This window comes from Jaculus jaculus, chromosome 16, assembly GCF_020740685.1.
Source record: "Jaculus jaculus isolate mJacJac1 chromosome 16, mJacJac1.mat.Y.cur, whole genome shotgun sequence".
Taxonomy (NCBI): domain Eukaryota; kingdom Metazoa; phylum Chordata; class Mammalia; order Rodentia; family Dipodidae; genus Jaculus; species Jaculus jaculus.
In genome coordinates this window covers 40,370,300-40,395,520 of record NC_059117.1, presented here as the reverse complement: position 1 = coordinate 40,395,520, position 25,221 = coordinate 40,370,300, and the positions used below count along the sequence as shown (strand labels likewise).

Sequence of the window (25,221 nt, the reverse complement as noted above, 5' to 3'; positions counted from 1 at the left end):
TTCATGCCCACAAGGGTCTTAAGCAAGACATAACAGAAAAAAAGTCATAGATTTAAGTAGTTATAAGAGCTTTAAAAAAAAAAGCAATATCATTCAAAATATTGTAAGAAAGGGTGTCAACAAGGTCATGAAATGCTGCTCAGAGTTGAAGTAACATCTTGAAAGATAAGCAGTTCTTAACCAGGCAAAGAGGGGAAGGAAATTGCACATGAGGGGGTGGCCTAAGGAAGGCGTGGATGCATGAAGCATCATTGCACATTCTAGCCACTGCACAGTTTTCATGTACATAGTAAGGCATTTGCTGTTTCAGGGACAGATGAGGAAACCAGAAAAGTAACCAGCATTTATTGACAAGAAAAGTAAAGATTAAAAAAATCAGAAGTGATTTAAGGAGAAGAAAGTTTACTGCTCCCTCAACTAAAGACAAAAGAAAGATACATTAAGTTTTATATGTAGTCTTCCTTTTGCTAAAGTTCTTTAGAAAAAGTAACTTAATGGAAAAATATGTGGGACTGTGACAATATATAGAATACTGAGTAATGGTGAATAATGTTATCATCAGCTGGTTATGTTCATGTTAATGCTTTCTTTGTCTCCAAAGAGGCTTTTCTATTATTTTGAAGGTCAGGAGGGTTTGCAGGCAAGTACCTGTAACCACTGAGCATCATCTCAGCCCCTATTTTGAATTTTACTATTAAATCTTATGGCTTCATTTTTGTATTTGTTAATTTTGATTTCCTGTTTCCTTTTTCAATTTTATTATTGATTGATTTTTTAACTGACAAAACTATATGTATTTACTATATGCAATGTGATATCTTGAAATATATATGCTATGTGGACTAGCTAAATCAAGCTAATTAACATCTTACCTTTCATGCTTTTAGTTATGAGAGCACTTAAAATTTGCAAAAATATAATACATTTTTACTAACTGTAGCCATCCTATTGTCTCATTAGGTCTCAGACTATTCCTCTTTATTCCTGGTTTTCTGCTTCAAATAGTTTTGCTCTGATATGCAAAGAAATCTTGCAAGGAGAGGTAGGGCATTTTGTGCATTTAACAGACTGAATGCAGCATCTGTATAAACCACACCTGATTACTTGCTTAGCTTATGTTTCTTTAAATTGTTTGAAGCAGATTTGCAAGTGTATTCAGAATACTTATATTCTTACCAGTGTTTTCATAAACCTACTGACAGTTGACAGCAAGACTTACTTTATTTTTTTGCCTCTATGCCCACCTTATAATGATGCAATCTTAACATCAACTGACCATGATCTTCTCTATAGAATTTCTTAATCTGGGACAGCCTGCTTCTGATGTTTATGGGCTTAGCCTAAAGCAGCTAATATATACTAAGCAAATCTAAAATTATCCTAGAGGAGACAGTAGCTTAGATAACCAAATAGGAAAATGACCACTTCACAAACTCAAGTTATAAAATAGTAAGCTCTTAGACAGAATGGCATTTTATTTTGTGTATATTTACATATGCATAGCTACTCTATAAAGAGGTTATTAATACTTTTCCAATTTTATATGCCACTAAGAAGTTAAATACTTTCTTTATAGCTATATAGCTAGCAAACAGCACTCTGAAAAGGCAGTTACTATATCTCCAGAGCCTTTATTCTTGCTTCTGTGTCTTGTGACTTATTTTCCAATCATCTACTTAATATATCATGCACTGTGCTACATAGTGGAGCTGTTGACTAAAACAAGACCCCCATGCTGGCCTTGAAGAAAGATTCACATGAGGAAAATCAAAGATTTTTATAATGTGTGAATAGAATGGCTTTGTATGTGCTATTAAAATGTAAACTAGGCCAGGCATGGTCATGCACACCTTTATTCCCAGTACTTGGGAGGCAGAGGTAGGAGGATTGCTGTGAGTTCGGGGCCAGCCTGAGGCTACAGAGTGAATGCCAACTCAGCCTGGGCTAGAGTGAGACCCTACCTTGATGTTTCTCATACACACACACACATGTACAAGTTGAGTATCTCTTAGTGATCAGACTTGTTAACTTTTTCACATACTGAAATATTTTCATATGTTTAATGAGGTATCTTTGAGGTTAGAGCCAAAGTTCATACATATACAGAATTCACTGATGTTTTATGTATACCTTACATGCCTTATAAATTTATACAGAAGTTTTATTGTGTCTGCATTTTAACTACATCATATCACATGAAGTCAGATAATGACTTTTCTACTTGTGGTACCATGTTGGTGATAAAAATTTCAGATTTTGGAACATTTCAGAGTTTAGATTTTTGTATTAGAAATGTTCAATCCATGAATTCTTCTCCCAGTACTTTAGCCATCACCTAAGTGTGCATTGTGTTTTCCTACTTTGTTAAACAGACTTGAATTAAAACAGCATGGCATGGCAATGTTACTGCTTATTATTGATAGACATAAGTCTATACAGTGTCTTCTGATGCCTGTGAGATGTCTTTCAAAGTTTTTGAGTTTTAGCTTTCAAGATTCTTTTCCCCTAAATTTATTCAAAATGGTCACATTTCTTTTAGGATGGTTTAGGTCTTAGTTCTGTCTATGGTTTAGGAGTAGGCTTGATAATGTTAAAGGAATATATATGGGAAGATAAGATTTGGCCTTAAAAAGTACTAAAGTTGCTTGGCATGGGGGCACATACATTTAACCCTAGCATTGGGGTGGGAGTAGAAGGCAGAGATAGAAGGATCCCTGAGTTTGAGGCCAGCCTAGGACTACAGAGTGAGTTCCAGGTAGGCCTGGGCTAGAGTGAGACCCTAAGTCAAAAAAATAAACAAAAGAAAGGCAAAAGTGATTTAGTAGGACCCTTACATGAGGATGTAGGTTATGATAAAGTCCTAGATAATTAGAACACCACAACAAGAAAAGAGGGGGCTGCTATGGAGCTTTGAATTAAAAGATAATTTTTGTGATACTTTCTCATTAAGTAACTTACTTCTTTTTGAAATATGTATTTGAACAAGTGAGAAAGTGTACCCATCAAAAGATTAACCAGCTGAGAACCACTGTCAGCATTAATTTTCCCTTAATAAATGACTCTCTGAAGCTATTTAGCAGTCTGTAATCTAGACACAAAGCTATTGACCTATGATGGATAGTGTTGGATTTGTTTGTAAGCTTTGACTTAAATTGTCTACTTAATTTCTGTAGGTCGGATCAACAGGATTAGGAGAAGAGGTGGTTATGTAAGTTGAATAAAAATGGCTAAAAAAATTGAGCATGAGCTGGAGAGATGGCTTAACAGTTAGGGTGCTTGCCTGTGAAGCCTAAGGATCCAGGCTAGATTCCCTGGTATCCCCCCACCCCCGTAAGCCAGATGCACAATACGGTGCATGTGTCTGGAGTTTGTTTGCAGTGACTAGAGGCTCTGATGTTCCCATTCCCTCTCTCTGTCTCTTTCTCTCTCAAATAAATAAATAAAATACTTTTTTCGAAAAAAGAACCATCTTTCTCCCATTAAAAAACAAAACAAAACAAAACAAAACAAGAAATTGAGCATAATTATGAAACACTAATGGTTCAACATCTTGGTGGCGTAAACTAGAAACTATCAGGGTGACAGTCAATGAAATGTCAACATTTATCACTGTTCAAATAACAGGGATCAGCTGATCAAAAGCACCATTAGAGTTAAGTTTTTGTTCCGAGGTGTGTTTAAAGAGATTGTGAAATAATGTAATTTAATGGGAGGTATGAACATTTCAGGCTTTTGTAACATGTGAGCATGAGCATACAGCCCTTCCATGATTACTTAGCTAACATCATACTGACTTGTGCTTGTAGTAAGTTGTTAAAAATTGTATGATCCATGGAATAGAAAGCTATTTGATTTGACAATTGCAAAGTTTTCATGATTTGAATGCAATGGGGAACTTGGGCTTTTTCTTTAATGGGCAGGACTTTCATTGAATAAATTTAATAAAAAAGCAGGCTACTAGTTGCAGTTTTCTATTCTAATGACCAGCTGTGATGCTTGTCCATTTATGGTTTCCTTATTTCTACTTCTACTGTAATTTTTTTCTCTTAAGAGACAGCAAGTGGCTGAGTTCCCAGCTACCTGCTCCTCTCTCAGTTCCTTTTTTTTTCCATTTTTTTGTTTATTTTTATTTATTTATTTGAGAGTGACAGATAGAGAGAGAAAGTGGCAGGTAGAGAGAGAGAGACACAATGGGCACACCAGGGCCTCCAGCCACTACAAACGAACTCCAGATGCATGCACCCCCTTGTGCATCTGGCTCACGTGGGTTCTGGGGAATTGAGCCTCGAATCAGGGTCCTTAAGACTTCACAGACAAGTGCTTAACTGCTAAGCCATCTCTCTAGTCCCAAGACAAAACATGTACTAATATACTTTATCCACATACTTTCCTATTTTTGAACAAAATCTCTAACTTGGAATTATGAAATAAGATTTCTGGGCTGGTGAGATGGCTCATCTACTAAAAGCCCTTGTTTGCAAAGACTGAAGGCCCAGAAAAAACCTGATGCATAAATGGCACACACATCTGGTGTTCCTTGTGATATCAGGTGGCCCTGGCATGCCCATTCCTTCTCTTTTCCTCTCTCTCTTCCTTCCACCCTCCCTCTTTCCCTCTTCCTTTCTTGTTAAGTAAATAAATGATTTTTCAATATTAAAAACTGTAAAGATCTGATATTTTGGCATGTTTGTGTGTATGTGGTGTGTATGCATGCTGGTACTTGTGTGTGCACACATTTATATGTACATGTGGAGGCTAGAGGTTGACTTCAGGTGTCTTTGTCAATCACTTTCCACCTTATTTTGATATAGGGTCTTGCTAAATTGAGAGTTCACCAGTTTAGCTAGACAAGCTAGGCAGCCTGCCCCCAAGGATCCTCCTGTCTCTACCTCCTCAGCATTGGGACGATAGGTGCATGCTATATTGCTTGACATTTTTATGTGGGAACTCCGGGTTCAAACGCAGGTCCTTTTACTTGCATGACAAGTGTTTTACCAACTGATCTGTCATTGCAACCCCTAATTTTCTTGATTTTATCTCATGGTCAATAAAAGTTTAGAGGAAAAGGCTCTCTTTTAAGATACATCTAGGCCAGATTTTCTGTTCTGAATTACAACTTTTTTTCATTCATTGTTTAAACCACTGACTAGAGCTGGAGAGATGGCTTAGCAGTTAAACCACTGACTATACATTAAGCCTTTGTTAAAATCTACTAAGAAGCAGCCAAACCATTGTTACTTATTTTTTCTTTGTGCTCATATCACTCAGAATGAATTGCCCCAAAAACGTGTGGCAGAAAGCAACAGAAAAGTCAAATGGCACTGGAAAGTATACTTGAGTAATCAGTTTAAATAAGAAGCATTTTTCTTTCTTTTAAGAAAGTATCTTTCAGGGCTGGAGAGATGGCTTAGCGGTTAAGCGCTTGCCTGTGAAGCCTAAGGACCCCGGTTCGAGGCTCGGTTCCCCAGGTCCCACGTTAGCCAGATGCACAAGGGGGTGCATGCGTCTGGAGTTCGTTTGCAGAGGCTGGAAGCCCTGGCGGGCCCATTCTCTCTCTCTCTCTCTCCCTCTATCTGTCTTTCTCTCTGTGTCTGTTGCTCTCAATTAAATAAAAATAAAAAAAAAGAAAGAAAGTATCTTTCAGTGGAAGGCCAAGCTGGGATCTGCCTGAAGGAAGTTAACCACAGACATCTAGACAGCCACGCACTGGTAAACTAGTGGTAGTGAGCAGAAAGAAGAGAGTGATGAGACCTTGCTCACTTACTACTGGTTGGTGGAGGTGGCAAAACGCAACACCTCAAAGGAAGTATGGATGGTGATCCGTGGACTATGGTGTCCCCTGCTTCCTAAACAAACATCTTAGTGGGAAGAGGCTCTGCTGGAGCAAGTTGGTATAGATGGAAGTGAAAACTTTGAAGACATAGAGCAATCCGGTGATGCCAGGGAAATGCCAAAGCAGTACTACACTGGTGATGTCCATCTGAGTGACCTTAAACCTGAAGGTGTTAACAGGATCCTTTGAGAAACAATTCATGTAGAAGTTGCTGGGCGTATTGGATTTTTCCCATCATGGGTGCTATTCTCGTAGGTTTCCTGTATTTATATGGCGACAGCAAATCCTCCTGAGGAGACTTGTTGAAGTTTCAGAACACATCCTCTTGAGAGGGAAAAGTAAAGATTTGATTTGGGCCTCAGCAAATCCTGTTGTCTTACCCCGTGGAGCCAAGATGGTGGAGCAGGCATCCACCCACCTCCAATCTGGGACCAGTGTCCTTCCCCCTCAGAGTCTTACTCTCAAAGTACCTGCTCACTGTTCCATGTTCTCGCCCATTGTTCCTTCTCTTCTCTGGTTTCCACACGCACTGTTATATCTTACAAGCTTATGTTATCATCACGATTCCTGTTTTGTAGTAGGCCTTTGGTAAAAACATCAGATTTCCAGTATGTTGAACTGACAGTAAATATTTGTAAGGGGGCAGTGCTATAGTTTTGAAGCTTTCCTGTTACCTCTTTTTTCTTTTAAGTTTTTTAAATTCTTGTTTAATCCATGAACCAAGGTATATCTATCACTTAAATCATAGCTGCCCAATGATTTTATTCTTTCCTTATGTTTGTTAAAACCAGAAAGTAAGTTTGTGCTCATCTCCCCTCTCTGAGCATAATGTAGCTGGTGGCTCTCTCCACCACCTTTTCTTCCTAAATGTGCTAAACAAAACTGTGCTTCCCTTTGATTTCTTGGGAATGGAAGAGCCAAAGGAGGGGGTGATAAATTGGTTTCAATTCAGAATAATCTTTTATTTTGAAAAACACTGAAGACACCACTTCCAGGTCAGTGTATTTAAAGAAGGCACGGAAGCTTTCTCTCTGGTCTGGTTCCAAATTCTAACCATCCATGTTTTTCTTGAGCTATCTTTGATTGGTAAACATAAATGTATGATTATAACTGTAAAGCTTTACTGTTCTTGCTATTTTTGTTTATTGATTATTGGCAATTTTTTAAGTCTCTGTTTTACAAAAGTAAGAGATTCCAGTATAATTTTCTGTTTATACAAGTAAAATAACTTCCATATAAAATGTAACTTGGGGGAAAATGCCATTTGAAATCCAGAGATTTCTGTTTCATCTGGATTTTACCTCTATGCCTCCAACTTGTGGTTTTGCTCAGTTTTTTCCAGTGAGAATTACCAAAAAAAAAAAAAAAAAAAGTGGGGCTGGAGAGATTGCTTAGTGGTTAAGGCACTTGCCTGTGAAGCTTAAGGTCCCAGATTTGATTCCCCAATACCCACGTAAAGCCAGAATACACAAGTGGCACATGTGTCTGGAGTTCATTTGCAGTGGCTGGAGGCCCTGGCATTTTCTTCTCCCTCTTTTCTCTTTTTCTCTCTGTCTCTCCCCAATAAATGGATGAGTAAGTAAGTAAATAAATGTAAAAGTATCTTGCCACCTGAAATGGTCTCTCTTTGTAGATCTCATCTGCAAATGGTGTCTGGGGAGAGATGGTGAGCCAAAGGCCTTAAGCACTACCTCAGCAGTAGACCCTTCTACCTGCCATGGGGCTAGGCAAGGCCCAGGAAATCCTTATTCTGTACTTTCATTACTGAATAGGCATCTTCAGAGAATAGTAGATGAATTTGTAGAATAAAATGGGTATTTCATATTTATGGATATACAGAAATAGGGCTGAATGATATAGACAGATAGGAAAAGCCATGATTATGCTAAAATGTTTTAAGGTAAATTGAGAATGACTCTGTCCTTTCGGTTAGTAATTGGCCTGTAATGACACTTGTTTGCTATATTTCTAAGGGAATTTTGGTGGCAAGATATTTTTGGTTTGGAGATTTTTTATCTCTCTCTCATTTTGTTATTTATTTAAACAGTTTACTTTTGTTAAACTTTTGCTCCTCTTTTTTTCCCCAAAGGTGTAGGAGCTGCTCGGTCTGGGAACCTCACATTTATGGTGGGAGGAGTTGAAGAGGAATTTGCGGCTGCCCAGGAGTTGCTGGGGTGCATGGGCTCCAATGTGGTGTATTGTGGAGCTGTTGGGACTGGGCAGGTAACTCATTCTGTGTATTCTTCATTCATATTTTGTTAATTTGTTTTGTTTTGGTTTTGGGATTTTTTTGCCTTTTTTGAGTTAGGGTCTCATTCTAGCCCAGGCTGGCCTGACACATTGTAGTCCCAGGCTGATCTGACACTTACATCGTAGTCCCAGGCTGATCTGACACTTACATTGTAGTCCCAGGCTGGCCTGACACATTGTAGTCCCAGGCTGATCTGACACTTACATGGTAGTCCAGGCTGGCCTGACACTTACATTGTAGTCCAGGCTGATCTGACACTTACATGGTAGTCCAGGCTGGCCTGACACTTACATTGTAGTCCAGGCTGATCTGACACTTACATTGTAGTCCAGGCTGGCCTGACACTTACATTGTAATCCCAGGCTGGCCTGACACTTACATTGTAGTCCAGGCTGGCCTGACACTTACATGGTAGTCCCAGGCTGGCCTGACACTTACATGGTAGTCCAAGCTGCTCTGACACTTACATGGTAGTCCCAGGCTGGCCTCAAACTCACAGAGATCCTCCTACTACTGCCTCCTGAATGCTGGGATAAAACATTTTGTTAATTTTGAATAAATTGGTTTTTCATAATTTATTTCTCCCTCCATTCCTTCTTCTCCTCCTTTCCTCCCTCCCTCTCTCTCTTTCCGTCCCTCCCTTCCTCTCTCCCTCCCTTTCTTCCTTCCTTCCTTTCTTTCTTTTTGTTCCCTAGGTAGGGTCTCACCCTAGCCCAGGCTAACCTGGAACTTACTCTGTAGTCCCAGACTGGCCTCAAACTCACAGCTATCTTCCTATCTTTACCTCCTGAGTGCTGGGATTAAAGGTGTGCTCCACCACAACCAACTTGTTTTCCATAATTTCTAATGGGTTTAGGCAGATGTCAGTGATGTATTTAGTTTAAAAACGCACACACACACACACACACACACACACACACACACACATATACACAAATATATATATATATATAAATATATATATATATAAATATATATATATATATATATATATATATATTTATATATTTAGCTGAGGAGATGGCTTAGTCAGTAAAGCAATTGCTGAGTAAATATGAGGTCCTTAGTTCAGATCCCCAGCATCCACATGAAAATGCTAGGCCTCATGACATGCCTATAATGCTACCCCTAGGAAGGCTGAAACAGAGGATCTTGGGGCACACTGCCCAGCTAATCTAGCTAAATTGGCGAGCTCCAAATTCAGTGAGTAAGCCTGTCTCAGAAAATAAGAAGATAGGGAGTGTTGCAGTCAGGTTTGCATTGCTGGCAGAAATCACCTGACCAAGAGCAGCTTGTGGGGGGAAAAAAAGGTTTATTTTGGCTTACAGACTTGAGAGGAAGCTCCATCATGGCAGGGGAAAATGATGGCATGAGCAGAGGGTAGACATCACCTCCTGGCCAACATCAGGTGTATAACAAGAAAAGGAGAGTGTGCCAAACACTGCCATGGGGAAACTGGCTATAACGCCCATAAGCTTGCCCTCCACAATACACTGCCTCCAGGAGGCTTTAATGTTCATTTGCCATCAGCTGGGGAGACTAGCATTCAGAATACCTAAGTTTATGAGGGACACCTGAATCAAACCACCACATCTGCCCCTGGCCCCCATAACTGATACATGATATAAAATGCAGTGCATTCAGTATGAGTCTCTGTAGTTTTTATTAATCCTAAGTGATCTTCAAACATCCCTGTAATCCAAAGTCTTTTAACTGAGCCATAATACCAAAAAAAAAAAAAAAAAAAATCCCCCCAAACCCATAATGGCACAGAATAAATATTCACACTGCAAAAGATGGCATTGGGCATAGCAAAGAAATAGTCAACCAATACAAGATTTAAAGCAACCAGGGCAAACATCAAACTCTGTAACTCTGAGTCCACCTACTCAAGCCAGTGACAAGTCTCTTAGTCCAATAATTCTAACCAGCAGCAAGTCTCTGGCATTCCAATTCCACCCCTCCAGCTAGGCTACTCACAGTCCTGGAAAACTTCATTGAGGATGGCAGCTTTCCTTAGCAGCCATATTGTGGTCCCAGCATCTCCAATGGGTCTCCACTGCAACCAATGGTTCATCCTAACATTGGGTTTCCATGCAGGCAATCTAGCAAACCAGCTACATACTGCCCATGGCTGTTTCCAAAACACAAGACCATGTTGCAAATTCAGTGGCCCTCTCTTTCCTGCATTTCTTATACTCCATAATACCAGATAGGGTGCCAACTTGTTAATCCAGAGGGGACTAAGCTGATTTTGAAGAATAGGACACTCTTTGAGTACTCAGGCCCCTTCAAAAGAATCTACATTCTTCCTGTTGCCCCAGTACAGGTCAGCTAGCCCAATCTCAAAGGTTGTCATCTCTCATATAATTGTAGCTGAACGGGCAGAAGTTTCAGCCCAAAGAGTTCATTTCTGTGCCATATCCCTCTGTACACACCAGTCCATTTCTGTGCAATGCAACATTGCACAACTTCTCAGGACACAGGCATAATAGCAAGCTCTCTCACAAACTGCTTTTAGCCCAGTCCAGGCAAAGCTCTTTCTCACCCACACAAGCCAAACCTCACAGTCCATAGTTCTTACTGCATTCAGGTCTTTCAACTCCGACCAGAATAGTCCGTCAAGCTGTACTTACAGCACTGCAAGACATCTCTGAGGCCAAGGTTTTACATCCTTCCACATTCCTCTTGAAAATCAACTCCAGAAGGCCAAAGCCACACAGTCAGGTGTCTAGCAGCAATTGACACCACTCCTCAGTACCAACATTACTGTTGTGAAGCAAGGTCTCTGTTGCAGTAAGTTTCTCATTGCTGGGACAAGCACCTGACCAGAAGCAGCTTATGGAAGGAAAGGGTTTATTTCAGGCTCCCAGAATCCAGGGGAATACTATCAGGTGTGGGAGATGCTGGCTTCCAAACAGAGAGACAATCAAATAGTACCACACCAACAAGCACAAATAGCCAGAGCTCCAAACTATTCTAAACACATTCTATTCTAGTAGGGCTGGATTTCAAGATCTGCCCCCAGGGGTTCTGCCTGCTAGGGGTTCGGTTTTAATAAAACACCTTACATTATGCATATTCAAACTCTCACATTCAAACAACCATAGTCTACCTGTAGCCCAGGCTGACCAGGAACTCACTCTAGTTTAGGCTGCCCTAGAACTCATGGTAATCCTCTTATCTCAGCCTCCCAAGTGCTGACATCAAAGTTTTATGCTGCCATGCCAAGTATTTTTTAAAGCTTTATTTTATTTATTTATTTATTTATTTATTTGCACGTTCTCAGCATTGTCTAATGAATAGCCATCCAGCTATCTCTTGGTGCTGCAAATGAATACTGGTCCAGCTTTACATGGGTGACTAGGGAATTGAACTCAGAGCAGCAGGCTTTGCAAGCAGGCTCTGTTAATCACTGAGCCATTTTCCTAGCTGGACTAACTTATTTCTTGAAAATAAATTTCATTTGGAAAGATGAGGTAATGGACAGTACTGAACACTGCAATTAATTATTCCCATTCTACTTCTAAAATACTCATATTCAACTCTTCCTATTAATATTTCTAACCTAATTATTAGGGCTCAAGACTTTAGGATTATCTTAGATACATTTATTGAGATAAATTTGCCAATAGTTATTGATTATCTTATCCATTCCACCCAGCAACTGTTGCAGTCATTCTTCCATTATCTTCGGTCTAGCTTACTGTTCAGAAGGCCTGATGAATCACTACATGCCAAAATTACCATTTTGCCCAACACTGTAACTAGAACCAACCCTATGAAGATATCACTTTATTCATGGTATTTCCTCATTCAGAAACTGAACAGATCACTACTTTGTATCATGTTAAATTTAACTCTTTGCCCATCTTGACATAGTCTTAGCTATCAAATGTCTCAACATTTTTAAGAAATTTATTTATTAGAGAGAAAGAGAGGGACAGTGAGAAGGAGAGAAAATGGGCACTCCAGGGCCTGCTGCAAAAAAAACCCAGATGTATATGCTACCTTGGGCATCTGGCTTACATGGGTTCTGGGGAATCGAACTGGGGTCCTTAAACTTCACCGACAAGCACCTTAACCACTAAGCCATCTCTTCAGTCCTCAAAATTTTATAATATGTATGGATGTGAGTAACTTTCTTACTAATTCTAGGGACATCCCATACTCTGATGTGTTTAATCCCCTTTATATATTTACCTTTTACTCTCATTCCTTTTTCTTGCTCATGGAAATTAAATCCTGCCTTGGCCTTCTGAGAGATGATTTCTGGTTCTACCTCCCCTGTGCTCCTCAGAACCCCTGCTGTCTTCTCATTGACTGTACCATATACGTCACTACTTTGTCACTTTTGTTTGCTCATTTGTGCCTTTCATGTAGCATATTATTTTCATTTCCCAATTAGAGGAAGTCCTATTCCTTAAAGAGCAGTGGTGCCACCTGGGTCAGCACTTCCTATAGTGGTGAGCCCACAGTAGGGTCATGGTTTATTCTCAAATGGCAGAGCCCTCAAGTCTGCTGTGTTTGAATGGTGTGTTAGGTTCAGAGGGAAGGTTCACTTCCCCACTCAGAAGTTTCCACAGTTGAATGCTTTCTTTTATTAAGAAGCCTATGAAGGGCTGGAGAGATTGCTTAGTGGCTAAGGTGCTTGCCTACAAAGCCAAAGGATCCAGGTTCGATTTCCCAGCACCCATGTAAGCCAGATGCACAAGGTAGTGCATGTGTCTGTAGTTTGTTTGAAGTGGCTGAAGGCCCTCACACACCAATTCTGTCTCTCTCTGTATCTATTTATCTACCTCTTTCTCTCTGTCGAATAAATACATAAATAAATAAATAATATTTTAAAAAAAGAAGCCTATGGAATTGAGTGAAGAAAACTTCCTGTAAGATGGAACTTGAAAATAAAAATATTTAATATGTACTCAATATATTTTCAGGCTGCAAAGATCTGCAACAACATGCTTTTAGCTATTAGTATGATTGGAACTGCTGAAGCTATGAATCTTGGAATCAGGTTTGTTGAATAGAACATTTTCATATACTAATAATTTTATTGGCTTTCCTAATTGATTTTTCATGTTAAAAATTATGTTCATTGGGTTGGAGAGATGGCTTAGTGTTGAAGGTGCTTGCCTAGAAAGCCTAAAGACCCAGGTTTGATTCCCCAGTACCCATGTAAGCCAGATGCACAAGGTGGCACATGCTTCTTGAGTTTGTTTGCAGTGGCTACAGGCCCTGGTGTGCCCATTCTCTATGTGCCCCTCTTTCTCTGTCTCTCTCTCTCTCTCTCTTACATAAATAAATAAATAAAAATTAAAAAATTATGTTCATGAGAGATTAATGAGTTGATCCATGGCCATTTCAAAAGTACTTCATTATTGAACTTTAACAAACTTTTCTTTTGGACAAGCAAGAGGACCCTGGAGAGGAAGGGGTCTCTGCCATCGCCATAAAATGTATTGCACTGTGCATTTTAAGTTATGTTATCTTTTTATATGAAAGCCCTACTTTTTCTTTTATGTTTAAATGTTCATAAAGCTTTATAAAATAAAATTTAAACATATTTTGGCAATGTTAGGACAACTGTGTATGAAATAATCGTTTTTTGTTTTTTAAAAAATATTTTTATTTATTTACTTGAGAGAGAGAGAGAGAGAGAGAATGGGTGTACCAGGACCTCCAGCCACTGCAAATGAACTCCAAATGCATGCGCCTTCTTGTGCATCTGGCTTACATGGGTCCTGGGGAATTAAACCTGAGTCTTTTGGCTTTGCAGGCAAGTGCCTTAACTATTAAGCCATCTCTCCAGCCCAAAATAACAGTTTTAATGTATAGTGAATTTGTGTTATACTACTATATGACTAGTTTTATGTAGCTGTTTTAAAAATAGTTCCCACAAGCTGCACTGTAATGGTTCTAGGTGGATTTTTTGTCAGAATAAACTGGATTACATTACCAAATGTACAATTTATATGAATAACTTTTCTTTTAACTTACCTGATTCCTTTATATTAGGATATATCTTTGAAATACAATGATATTCATTCTTTGCTTAAGGTGAGTTAGGAATTCTGTTTTTACTATCAGTGATCATACTTTAGAATGCCTTAATTTTTAGCCTTTGAATCTTTTGGGTTGGGAATGTTACATATGATTGATCACCTAATTAATTTTTTGAATGTTTATGTTTCATGGATATAATAATACACATTTCTTACTTTAGAAAATGATTAAGGGGTAAAATGTTTTATTCATTTCTAAAACTGCTTTGCAAATACAACATGAAGCAGAGTAGCGGTTGATATCACAGCTTTTAATAAAAGCAGTAAAAAGAACCAAAGTGCTTGAGATATTTTTTTAACATGGTAATGGATTCACATTTCCTCTTAATTACCATATCAAGATGCTGTTGTTTTATTGAATTGCCCCTGTCTCAGATGTTAAACTATCTTGACCTATTAAGTTGTCATGTTGTAATTGAGATAAAAGAGGAATTTGCTTTGCATCAGAGCTAATTGGTTTATCAATATCCTTTACCATTTACATTTTAAAATTGAATGTCTGTAAGATGTTGAGACATATCTGTAGAAAGCCTTAATAAAACCAGTAATATATAGGGAGCCCTTTGAAATGCTATGTCTGTATCGTGGCCAGTTTTAGGCTATGGGTCACTTTTCGTAACTGAAAAACTTGTTACTAGTAATTTGTTTCCATGTCCATTTTCTAATTTCATAGAAGAAAAAAGTATCAGTTGGTGGAATACATTTGAAATTAATTGATACTCATAACAAGACTCTACTAGGATCTTTATTTTCATTTTTGTGGATATAAGTGTAAAGTCCTGGATGAGCTACACCCTTGTCTTTGCCAGTTTATTCTGGACTGCTTGCCTTGGGCATCCCTAGCTCAGGATACTCCTTAGGCTCAGGATGTATTGTATGGCACGCCTTGACCAGCGTTCTTGGCAGAACTCTGATTAGATGATCATTTGCTCTTCTAAAACTCAGCTTTGTCTGGGGTAAGTGCCATGGAAGCTCTCCTCTAAACACTAGCTAATAAAGTGTTAGGAGTGTCGCTGGATAAGATGAATATGACAAATTGAAAACTGTTGGTTTCCATAGTGAATTTGTTTTCAAGGAGAAAATGAAAAGTGATATAATTCCAAATAGAGCCATTAAGAGCAGAAGCAATAGAGTTGGGGCTGGGGAGATAGCTCAGCATAAAGGCTCTTGCTTACAAAGACTTGGGTTCAATTCCCCAGTACCCACAAAAGCCAGACACACAAAGTGGAATATGCATTTGAAGTTCATTTGCAGCATGAATAGGCCCTAGAGTACCTATCTCTCCTTAAATAAATATTTTAAAAATTGCTATTTAAAAAAGCCATAGGGTTTTTCTTATTTTGGCCATGATTTACTACGTGAAAATCTGAAACTTGTTAATGTTTCAATGTTGTAAAACAAAATATATACTGATACATGGATAGATCTCCCTGAAAACAAGGCAAAAACTCATTTTATTTAACTATTAAAATAATTTATAAGTTTCTAATCTTTCAGATTATACTAATAAATTATTTTGTAACATTAGGATTTTATTACTTTATCTTACAAAGATTCTTTAGTGGTTTGAAAACCCTAAAAATGAGTGCTTCTACTATTGTCTTTTCTCTATGGTTTACAGACATGGTTTAAAATGACAGGATTGTTCTCTAATAGAGTGTAGAGAGTAGCCACGATTTATGGAGCTTTGCAAGGTGAAAGAGAAAATTGGCGTCAGCACGCATAAATTCCCAGGTAGTAAATTCTAAAGCAGCATAGCATCAAAGTGGCTCAGCCACATTTATATTCTGTTCACTCTGAAGCAAAATTTTTTTAGAGTATTAATGTCAACATTTACAAATTGAGTTGCCTGTTCCTATGAAGTAGTCATTTCTGATTAATTTCTTTCTCATAAGTTAGTATTCTTTAGGAACATGGTTTTCTTTTAATAGAATAAAAGTTAGAGTTTAAAATTCATTTTGACCCTTTGCTCTTTAATGGTGGGTCTTTATAGATGTTAGTGAAACCTTAAAATGTTGTTTTTTAAAAATTTGTTTTTAAAATATATTATATTTATTTACTTATTTGAGATAGAAAAAGAGGCAGAGAAAAAGAGGGAGAGAGAGAAAATGGGTGCTCCAGGGCCTCTAGCCACTACAAATGAACTCCAGATGCATGTGCCCCTTGTGCATCTGGCTTACTTGGGTCCTGGAGAGTTGAACTGGGATCCTTTGCCTTTGCAGGCAAATGCCTTAACTGCTAAGCCATGTCTCCAGCCCTTAAAATGTTGTAAAAGTAAAAAGTATTGGTATGCAATATCTTTTGAGATTCCTTTTTATTAGACTTTCCTGTTTTTTTAATTGGATTCCTAGTTAGGGCTCCAAAGTAGTTTCATGGCCTGAAAGTGCCCTTCTTATGTGACATGTTGTTTCTATGTATCACATAGACACAGCAATGTTAATGTGAATTTTGTTGTTTTATTTTTATTTTTGTCCCATTGGGAATTGATTTCTTAAAAGACAGTGGTGGTGTAACAAGTAATTTGTGTTGCCATCAGCCACTGCTGCAACCACCATAGTGTCATAGTGCTTCCTCCCCCAAAAGAGGCTTACAGCTGATGAACTTGTCTGGAGCAGTTAAGCTGTTCACAGTGAGAACCTTCCTACATGTGTCATTTTAATTACTTGGTTATCATACCTAAATGTTGCCTTTTCTTTTGTGTGATGGTTAAGGTTTCTTGTTTTTATATACTAGTCAGTGGAACAAATGGCAAAAGATTTATAATAAAAATTTGATTGTGTTCATAATAAACTGATAAAATACCATATATTGGCTAATTGGCTGTCATATCACCCACTCACATGACCAAATGAAACTCAAACTAGTTGGAGTATGGGTGTCTGTTTAATTTTGTTTCCACCTGTACATGCACACATTTCCTGCTTTCATGATAATAGTGTCTATCAGGCCACTAGCAGGCTACAAAGAGTGAATTAGTCCAGGTCAGTCTTAGGTGCTCAGTGCATGGTAGTTACTGATGTCTGTGGTTGTGAGGAGGTGGTTAGTATTTGGATTGACTACTGAGTATTTTTCCTTCTTAATCCTCTCACTAGTGACATTGTATATACCTGTGTTTGTTTATTGCGTGTCTTCCTATCCAGAATGTAAGCTCCATGAAAGGGAATGGTTCTGTCTACTCATGGCTGAATCTTAAGAACAAACCTGGCAGATAGCAGGCAGTCAGTGAAGATTTGACTGAATGAATGAGGAAGGGAAGGAAGGGGTGAGTGAGCAGACAGAGTGTGGTTCTCTTAGTCACATGCTTTCTGGGTGTGTGTCTTCCCTTAACTGCGCAGGCCTTGCTCTCAGCTTCTCCCTGGCCCAGCACATAACAGGTCTCAGTAAACATTGCTGAATAAATGAATGACATAGCTTTAGATGGTTTATTTCCATGATACATACATCCCCGATTGTTGTTACATAAAACCACAGTAGAAATCTTACAAAGAAATAGCATGAACAAACATTTAGTCCTTAAATTCTTGGTTATGGTGAATGCAAGAGTTTTTATTCTTTTTCATTTTTTAATGGCTTATTAATTATTCTTACTTCTCTTAAAAGTTCATTTAACATTCTTGTATTTTAGAGCTGAGCAGGTTTGACACAGTGACGTTTATTTAAGTTGTATTATATGTACGGTCAGAGCAAGGAATTCATTCTCTGTTTATACCAGAGAATATTCCAGCAATTGTAAAGCCACATGCATGCACGCACACACTCTCAAACCACATCCAGTGGCAAGTTATTATGAGGACTGACAGACTGTCATCCTTTTGATGGCTTGAGCTGTATATCTCCTGAACAGCAATGGGGCTCTTATGCAGAAAGTATCATATGTTCCCAGCCAATTTACAGGGAAACAGCAATAACATTTTATCATGGTTGAGAGCCCAGTAGCTGCTTCCTATTAAACTTGCCCTTTCAGATACCTGTCTTGGATTAATTTGTTGATTTCAAATGGAAACTCAGTCTTCTCCAGTGAAGCATGACGTTCTATGGTAGACTCTTTGAATGACAATTACTGTGTATTCTAGCTGGTTTCAGACCATTACAAGCCTTGGGCACAGTGGAAGACAGAGGACTTCAGTAACTGATTTTAATATCATGTCTAATTTTAACTGTCAGTTATATCTGTGCCAGGCAAAGAATCCTCGAAAAGATGAAATGCAAAGCACTCCTCACTTGCTCTTTTTAATGATACACTTTGCTGCAGAGAGGGGATAGCGAGGGAGTGCCTGCTCTTGAAGGGTTCGGCACTGAAGGAAGCATCAGGTTTGAAAAGCAAACAGGGAACAATTGCCACCTGTGTGTGTGTGTGTGTGTGTGTGTGTGTGTGTGTGTGTGTGTGTCCCACAGAATACCTCTTGATAGTGATATTTTCACTAAAATACTCTAGTTTCCCTAATTCAGTGCTAGCATTTTTCTTTGAATGTTCAATTCAATAAAAATGGAGAGTTTTATAAGATTAGGAAATTATGTTTCCCTCACCATTTTGGTGAGTATTATGGGGTATGACTCCATTAGCAACAAAGTTGTAAAGTACTACCTGTCATAACCTGGAAGAGTGGTTGACTGCTACTTTAAATGTGATGATTCTGAAAAATCTAAATTTGGAAGCTCTTTGGACAAGAAAAGCAATGTTTTAGGCTCTTTCTAAATGTGCTGTCTTCTTTTGAAGCAAGGTCTAACTGTAGCCCAGGCTGAGGTAGGAACTCATTCTGTAGCCCAGGCTGGCCTTGAACTCATAGCAATCGTCCTGCCTCTGTCTCCTGAATGCAAGTAATGTGCCATATCATCATGCTGCTACCTAGTTCTATTTAAATATAAAGGCACTTCTATAACAAACTTGGACCCTACCCCCTTTTGCTATTTTTGAGACAGGGTCTTGCTCCGTAGCCTAGGTTGGCCTGGAATTTACTGTGTAGCCCAGGCTGGTTTTGTCCTGAACTCTTGAATCTTCATGCTTCTGTACCAAGTGCTAGGATAATAGGCATGCACCACCATGCTCTGCCAAACTTGAATCTTTAAAAAAAAAAATGAGTGACAGTGTTGAGTTTCAACTCTGTAGTTGAACAGAATGTATGATAGGTAATTTAGATGGAATCTTTTATATATGTTATGACCCTTCATAAAAGCTCATCATTATAACATGGACTGCTGTATGAGCTCAGATATGTGGTATATGTCACATAGCATACTTCGTGCCACCACTGCATCACAAAAGCCTTCTCACTCTGTTGCATCACATGTGAACTCCATATCTGTACTTCCTGGTTGTTAGCTCTTTTCCTGCTCTAGCATCAGGAAAATGATTTACTGGTTTTGGTATTCAGATTTTTAAGTGAACAAATATGTATTTCCAACACAAAGTAAACAACCATGCCAAAATGCAGCTTAACATTTACCTGTCTCCTGTCAATCTTTTTTATTTTCTAGGAGATGTTGGTTTTAAGATAATGAAGAAAGCTTTTCTAAAAGTTGTTTTAAAATGGTCTTTTGCATGAAAGAAACCAATAAATTTCTGAGTATAAAGTTTTATTTGAAACTTGATTCAGTGACACTGAATAAAATTGTGTTTCCCAAACTGTGTTAAAAATCCTTAGACTCAAAGTATTAGAGCATTTTTAAAAAAAATTATTTTGTTATTTTTATTTATTTATTTGAGAGTGACAGACAGAAAGAGGCAGATAGAGAGGGAGAGAGAATGGGTGCACCAGGGCTTCCAGCCACTGCAAATGAACTCCAGATGCGTTCTCCCCCTTGTGCATCTGGCTAATGTGGGTCCTGGGGAATCAAGCCTCAGATCAAGGTCCTTAGGCTTCACAGGCAAGCACTTAACCACTAACCATCTCTCCAGCCCTTATTAGAGCATTTTGATGTGATGATGTGATTTTTTTTTTTTCTAGAATCCACACTGAATGCCCATTAATGCCATCAGCCCACTGAAAGAACAAATGATGTTTCTGCTTGGGCAAGCTTTGTTTTATCAGGATCAGTAACCTTATCAGCAACTGACCCAGAACTATAATGCATGTCTCTGAGTAGATAGCATGTGTCACAACTCTAGGCAGACTTGCTTCATAAGCAAGTTTATCTAATGAAGACTTAATAAATAAGGACGAGTTTGCAGCAAGAAGTGTCTTCTCTTATAATGATAACTTCTTGAGCACATTTGCTGCTCGTGGCTCATCACTTGCATCTATTCTCATAAAAGCACATATAAATGTACCCATGCAGGCTCCCATGATGCATCATTCATTTGCCAGAATTTCTTCCTGAAGTATATCATTTGTGTGTGAATATAGATTTAGATTATCATATTGGTTTAAAGTTTGTAAGTGACACATAAAAGCAGTAATCTCTGCAAGACTAGAAAACTCATGTGTGCGACAAGCCAGCCATATTCTGATGCAGTTATGTATTCTTTCTTCATAATAATAGAATAATACAGAAGGGTTTCTCCAAATATAAAATATCCTGGCTCAGAAATACCATATCATTTAAGACACGAGTCTTGACTATGCTTTAATTTTTAAAAATATTTTATTTATTTAATTATCTGAGAGAGATAGAGAGAGGATGAGCATGCCAGCACCTCCAGCCACAGCAAATGAACTCCAGATGTGTGTGCCACTTTGTGCATCTGGCTTATGTGGGTACGGGGGAATCAAACCTGGGTCCTTTGGCTTCGCAGGTAAGCACTGTAATTGCTAGCCATCTCTCCAGCCCCTAATTTTATGTTCTTTGTTCATTCATTCATTTGGCTATTGAGGTAGGATCTTAGTCTCTAGTCTGGGATGGTCTAGAAGTCACTTGTAGCCTAGGTTGGCGTCAAACTTGTGGTGATGTATTGCCTCTGCCTCTTAAGTGTTGGGATTACAGGCATGTAATCCCACAACTAGCTGTGCTTTGATCTTAGAAGAAATAATAATGGAGAGAGAAGATGGAACATTCTCATACAGAAATGCATGATGTATACATTTTGACATTTACCACTTCTTCTCTTTGACCTTTGACAGGTTAGGACTTGACCCAAAACTACTGGCTAAAATTCTAAATATGAGTTCAGGACGGTGCTGGTCAAGTGACACTTATAATCCTGTTCCTGGGGTGATGGATGGAGTTCCCTCAGCTAATAACTACCAGGGTGGATTTGGAACAACACTCATGGCTAAGGTATGGTCAATGCAGAGATTAACCAAGAACATGTTTATCCAGGAAGGCAAAGTTATTACACTAGTGATTTACTTTCCCATTAAAAATTAGTATAAACTTGGTGAAATAAAAGTCTTTATCTCAGGCTGGGGAAATGGCTTAGTAGTTAAGATACTTGCTGATAAAGTCAAAGGACCCAGATTTGATTCCCCAGTACCTACATAAAGCCAGATGCATAAAGTGGCACATGCATCTGGAGTTTGTTTGCAGTGGCTATAGGCCCTGGTGCCCCATTCTGTCTCTATGTATATCTGCCTCTCTCTCACACATAGGTAGATAACTTTTTAATAAATCTGTATCTCAGCCACAGAGCAGGTAAGAATACCCTGAGACACAGATCCCCACTTTCCCTAGGGACTGACTGACAGGCATCCTTGACCTCACAGTGTTTCCATAACCCCACTGAGGAGGCCCAGGGTAATGAGAGTTGGGATGAGGGGATAATATTATATAACCTGTTATAATATAATAATAATAATAATTGCTATTATTATTTTGGTAGGGTCTCACTCTAGCTCAGGCTGACCTGGAATTTGTCTCAGGCTATCTTCAAACTTACAGCCATCTTCCTACTTCTGCCTCCTAAGTGCTGGGATTAAAAGCATGCACCACCATGGCCAGCTAAAATTAAATTTAAGAAATATTTATCTCTGGGGCTAGAGAGATGGCTTAATTGATAAAGTATTTTCGCCCCTCCCCACTTTTTTGTTTTTTTTGAGGTAGGGTCTTGTTCTAGCCCAGGCTGGCCTCAAAATCACAGCAATCCTCCTGTGCACTTAAAGCAGGAAAATGTATTTAGAAGCCTCTTGTGTGATGTTTATATGCAAGGCAAGTGCATTAGCCACCAGGTGGTTCCTACTGCTTCCACTCAAAGAAGCTGGATATGATTAACCAAAGCCAAGAATTTTTTCTGTGTACACATGGATTTATGTGTAAATTACATCATTTGAAAAGCAAATTGTTGGTCTCCTTTCATTTGTGATCTCAACTGAAGAAAATACTTTATAGACCAACAGACATTCAGATTTCTGCATAAAGCTCTTTTCCCCAGTTGACTTTTTTCTGATTATAAAAGTAATAATACATACACCCAAGCACCATTTTGGCTTACTCTGTTCTCTCTCACAAAGATTCCCAGTGGCTGTTCCCTCTGCCATAGTCATTCTTCTTGCCTGCCATCCCTCCCTGACAATGCATTTACCTAACTTTCCGACCTATGCTCAAGTTATCTCTTCCTCTGGAAGGCCTTACCCCAGACTGCCTTCTGGGCACCCATGCTGGCACCACTACTGCTAAATTATACAAATGCATATTGGTTGTTTTTCTTCCTCTGGAGATTGTGTAGGCTGTAGCCCTCCTATTTATCATTGTATAGCAGTTTCTGGAATGTGGTTAGCACATTTTTTTCTTCTTTTCCTTTTCTTTTTTTTTTTCTTTTTAGGTAGGGTCTCACTTTAGCCCAGGCTGACCTGGAACCCACTCCATAGTCCCAGGCCTAGCCTTGGAACTCACAGCAATCCTCCTGCTTGTGCCTCCCAAGTGCTGGGATTAAAGATGTATGCCATCATGCATGGCAGCTTATTTTAAATATGTATTTTATAGAGTAGTATTTGAAGCTATTTCCTATTTTGAATTTTTATTTTCATTCTTGTTAAAAAATATTTTATGTCAATTGTATTGACTTCCACAAATTTAATACCATTTCCCTGTGTAATCTTGCCTGCTTAGTAATTCCTATCCCAAAACAAGTCAAATAGAGATCTTGTAGAGAACAGGGGAGTAGACATCCAGACATCAAGGTTTCTGTTTTGGAACACTTTTCCAGCTGTATGAAAACATTTAGAATAATGTGTAAGTGCTAGGAGTGCAAATTCCGTGTTAAGAGTATTTGCCTAGAATGCACGACGCCCTTGATTTGATCCTCAGCATTAACAGGGGAAAAACACACACATACACAAATATAAGTATGAATCTTGTTTGTCAGATTCTCTTTTTATGTCATCTTTAAGCATTAGAAAACACAGTTTCAAAATGAGCCTTTATCATGAGTCTTAGTGTGTTTTCCTCCCTCCCTTGTTTGATTTAGGATCTGGGATTGGCACAAGACTCTGCTACCAGCACCAAGAGCCCGATCATTCTGGGCAGCCTGGCCCATCAGCTCTACAGGATGATGTGTGCAAAGGGTTACTCAAAGAAAGACTTCTCCTCTGTGTTCCAGTTTCTACGGGAGGAGGAAACCTTCTGATGGGTCCTTTGGTCATGGGCACTGTTAAGAACCAGACTTTGTCTTGGAGATTCTCTCTAGCTCACTCCATACGTAAATGGGTTTAATCAAAGGTCATCTGTCTGCTTTTGATTGTCTACATAAGAATAATCCCTGGGATTTTCACCCATGTTTAAATGTTGTTTCTTTTCTGTTTAACAAACACATGATCTGCACATGTTCCTGAAGCCACTGCTGGTTTTTGCTGACTAGCTCAGTTGACCTCTGAAAAACCTTGATCCCTGAGCATCTTCAACTATAAAGTGAACACTTTGATCAAGATATTTTATTTACTTCACTTTGCAGATAAAACCAAATATTTTGTCAGCAGAATGAAATTCATGTGAAAAGAAAGAAATGGAATTGGTGTGCAGAGCAAAATTAGAGAAAGAAAATATAGTAGAGGACTACCTTTCCTCAGGAAGTTTGTCCTATTAACCAAGTGGTGTTATTGTTACATTCCTGAGGTTCGGGTTCATGAACAAGAGAGTTTGTTGACTGTACGTCTTATAGTTTGACTCTGTTACAGCATCTTAATGTGTCCCTCTTGTTCCAACTCCCAGCACTCAGCAGACTGATTTCTATATTTTTTTGCTTCCTTGTACATTCTTACTACATATTTTTTGACTTTAGAAAAATTATATCTTTAGACTGTTTAGAGCCAATGATATTTCCTTTAGGTGATTATTATATTATCCTAAATACAGCCATATTATTTTGAATTCAAATAAATTTCTATGCTGATATTTTCTTGGGACTTTTGTTTCTTGAACTGGTTGTTTAGACTAATGGATGAAGGAGTGAAGATCAAAGGGTACAGAACTCAGTCCTGGCCATTGGTAAGCCAGCATCCAGCTGCCCTTCCTAAATACTTGTTGGGCTTCTGTTTGAATGTTTTCTAGGTAGTAAGGGCTATAGAATACAACATCTAGTACTGTCTGGTATAATTTTCTCCAATGTGGAGCACAGTCCACACTTTTCCTACCTTAATCCCAGGAAACATTCCATGTGATAGATCTAGACAACCATGTTGCCAGATATTCTATTACTTTTATCATTTTCTAGCCATGTGTAGAGGCATACGCTTATAATCTTAGTGCTTGGGAAGGGAAGGCAGGAGGATTAACAGTTCAAGGTCAGTCTGGGCTACATGAAATCTTGTCACAAAAACATTGGGGAGCTGTGGAGATAGCTCAGCAGTTAAAGGTGCTTGCTTACAAAGCTGGCTGGCCTAGACTCAATGTCCCAGAACCCATGCAAGCCCTAAAACAAAGTGGCACCTGCATATATGATTCCAACATGCAAATGACAATGAGAGGTGCAGCCAGGAGAATCTGAAGCTCAGCTGATCTAATGTTCCTTTGCAGTCTTCTCTTCACTGACGAGCGATCCTATTGCAAAGAAGGTGGAACACAGACACCTCGAAGTTCTCTGAACTCCACATGTGTATTGTGGCATGTTCTCTCTCTCTCTCTCTCTCTCTCTCTCTCTCTCTCTCTCTCTCATTTGACTCTTATCATTTTCTGGGTGATTAAAAAATACCAGACACTATCAG

The 25,221-nt window shown here is 38.7% G+C and overlaps 1 protein-coding gene across 1 annotated transcript in view; it reads left to right on the top strand.

Annotated features, from left to right (window-relative positions):
• Hibadh (3-hydroxyisobutyrate dehydrogenase) overlaps positions 1–24,416 on the top strand; it is a 127,418-nt gene extending 103,002 nt beyond the window's left edge. The window contains exons 5-8 of the mRNA XM_004652781.2: positions 7,923–8,056; positions 13,025–13,101; positions 21,208–21,364; positions 23,490–24,416. Of these exons, the coding sequence (XP_004652838.1) occupies positions 7,923–8,056; positions 13,025–13,101; positions 21,208–21,364; positions 23,490–23,648 (527 nt within the window). The 3' untranslated portion in view covers positions 23,649–24,416. The remainder of the gene's footprint in view (positions 1–7,922; positions 8,057–13,024; positions 13,102–21,207; positions 21,365–23,489) is intronic.
• The last annotated feature ends 805 nt before the right edge of the window (positions 24,417–25,221 follow it).